At 43.0% G+C, this 2,500-nt stretch overlaps 1 protein-coding gene across 1 annotated transcript in view; it reads right to left on the bottom strand.

The window, feature by feature from the left end:
• The window catches only part of LOC134189572 (E3 ubiquitin-protein ligase MYCBP2-like), a 40,599-nt gene that overhangs the window by 1,626 nt on the left and 36,473 nt on the right, over window positions 1–2,500 (bottom strand). The window contains exons 43-44 of the mRNA XM_062657884.1: window positions 2,334–2,466; window positions 756–1,198 (exon numbers count right to left, since the gene is read on the bottom strand). Of these exons, the coding sequence (XP_062513868.1) occupies window positions 756–1,198; window positions 2,334–2,466 (576 nt within the window). The remainder of the gene's footprint in view (window positions 1–755; window positions 1,199–2,333; window positions 2,467–2,500) is intronic.

The raw sequence follows: 2,500 nt of genomic DNA, 5'->3' as shown, positions 1-2,500 counted from the left end.
CCGGACGGTCTTCAATATTGATGTATTGATGTCTTGGTTCTGTTTGATGGGGAAGGTGAAGGTCAGACAGGCACTCACTCCACCCATTTAAGACTAAATTGTGAGACCACACAGGTCCACCCCATATTTACAGGTTAAAAGACGGTATCCGTATTCATCCAAATCATGACCACAATCACACTTTTTAATCCAATTGGTGAAAGGTAGAGCCACTCCCAACCTCAGGTAAGACGCTAAAAAAATTTGTTTGTTTTTAAAGCGTGCTTAGCAGAAGTGGGGATGACAGCCAGCCATGCACCAGCCCCTCGTCCTTGCATACAGAGAGACAGACAGACAGACAGACAGCTGGACAGACAGACAGACAGACGCTATTCTGTTCAGCTCCAAAAGTGTAATGCTAGAGTCATCTCTAAAGCTATCTTCGCTGTCTGAAGACAACAGATGTGACCTCTTTGCCACCCAGTACTTCAGCCACTAGCTGGTACTGGAGGCTCTGCTTGTACACTATAGCTTTTAATTAAGTGTAGTGCTTATTTTGTTTTACACGAGTTTCAATTTTAGCTCAGTTTAGTTGATGAACACTACTAGTAGTTCAACAGTACATAGTACCCTGCATTGCAAAATGTATCATACATAAAAGTTCAAATATATGTGACTGACAAACAAACAGACAGACAAACAGACGAGATAGACAGACAGACAGACAAACAAATAGCCACACACACAAACACACAACTAACAATCGCATCGCCCACCTCACAAATCGGACACATCAAAAACCGAAACGTGATCCTCGGTCCGGTCCATCGCTTCTCCAGCGCCATCTCACAGCAATGATAATGATAGATATGACTGCAGCCCAACTGTATAACTGGAGCGGCCGACAGATTCTCAGAGTAGCAAATCATGCACATGTCATCGGAATCCTGGGCTCTCCTGCCGGGCCGTACGACACCATTGGCCTCCGTTGTGTCCTCCGATTTGCAGCCAAAGAGACATGATGGACAGTTGTCTTCGTCGCGGACACCACAGCACATGTGGCCGCACGGTAGGGTTTTTGTGCAGACTTTCTTGGCACGTTCTTGACATTCTGGTTCGGAGCAGACATTTCCGATGGCAAGGAGGCCGGTTGTGCCAATGCTGCCACAGAAGCGACAGACGCCTGTGCCGTCTGCTGTGGCACTGGGTGATCCAGCGGCTAGAGAATGAGATAAGTTGATTGAGATGAAGGAAATGAGAAGGATGAGACAGATAGACAAACAAAAAGAAAGGTAAACAAACAGCAGAAACACAGATAAACATATGACAGACAGACAGACAGACAGACAGACAGAAAAACAGATAGACAAATGGACAGACAGATAGGCAGACAGACAGGCACACAAACAAATGAACAAACAAACAAACAGACAGACAGATGGACAAATGGACAAACAGACAGACAGAGAGATAGGCAGACAGACAAACAGATGCACAAACAAACAGACACACTGTTGGACAAACAAATGAACAAACAAATGGACAGACAAACAAACAGACAGACATATGGACAAACAAACAAATGAACAAACACACAGACAGCAGGCCAGACAGAGGGACAGACAGATAAATGAGTGGACATAAAGGCAACAAGCAGACATACACAGACAAACAAACGAACAGACAGACAGACAGATGGACAGACAAACAGACAAACAAACTAACAAACAGATCAACAAACAAACAGACAAGCAAACAGACAAGCAAAAAAAGAGATAGACAGAAAACAGATGGACAAATGGACAGACAGACAGACAGAAAGATAGACAGACAAACAAACAGACGTACACACAAACAGACAGACAGTTGGACAAACAAATGAACAAACGAATGGACAGACAAACAAACAAACAGACAGACATATGGACGAACAAACAAACAAACAAACACACAGACAGAAGGACAGACAGATAGATGAATGGACAGAAAGGCAACAAGTAGACATAGACAGATGGACAAACAAACAAACAGACAGACAGACAGATAAACAGACAAACAGACAAACAAACTAACAAACAGACAAACAAACAAACAGACAGACAGACATATGGGCAGACAGACAAACAAACTAACAAACAGACCAACAAACAAACAAACAGACAGACAGACATACGGCCAGCCAGACAAACAAACTAACAAACAGACAAACTAACTAACAAACAGACAAACTAAACTAACAAACAGACCAACAAATAAACAGACAAACAAACAAACCAACAGACACAAGACAGACATACTAAACAACAAACGCAAACTGACAAACAAATACACAGATAATCGTTGATAACTCTCACCTCCCACATCCTTAAACTCCACCATTGCCTTGAGCGTTCGAGAGTCCGCAAGAGCCATCGCCCAAAACAATTTCGTCCGGCCACAACCCTCATTCAAATCAACCTTAACTGCCTCTTCCTCTTCCTTAAAAACCTACCACAAATCCAAATTCAATGAATTCCAAGCA

Source organism: Corticium candelabrum, chromosome 14, assembly GCF_963422355.1.
Source record: "Corticium candelabrum chromosome 14, ooCorCand1.1, whole genome shotgun sequence".
NCBI lineage: Eukaryota > Metazoa > Porifera > Homoscleromorpha > Homosclerophorida > Plakinidae > Corticium > Corticium candelabrum.
The sequence above is the reverse complement of the archived record's forward strand: the minus strand, read 5'-3'. Positions and strand labels throughout refer to the sequence as shown.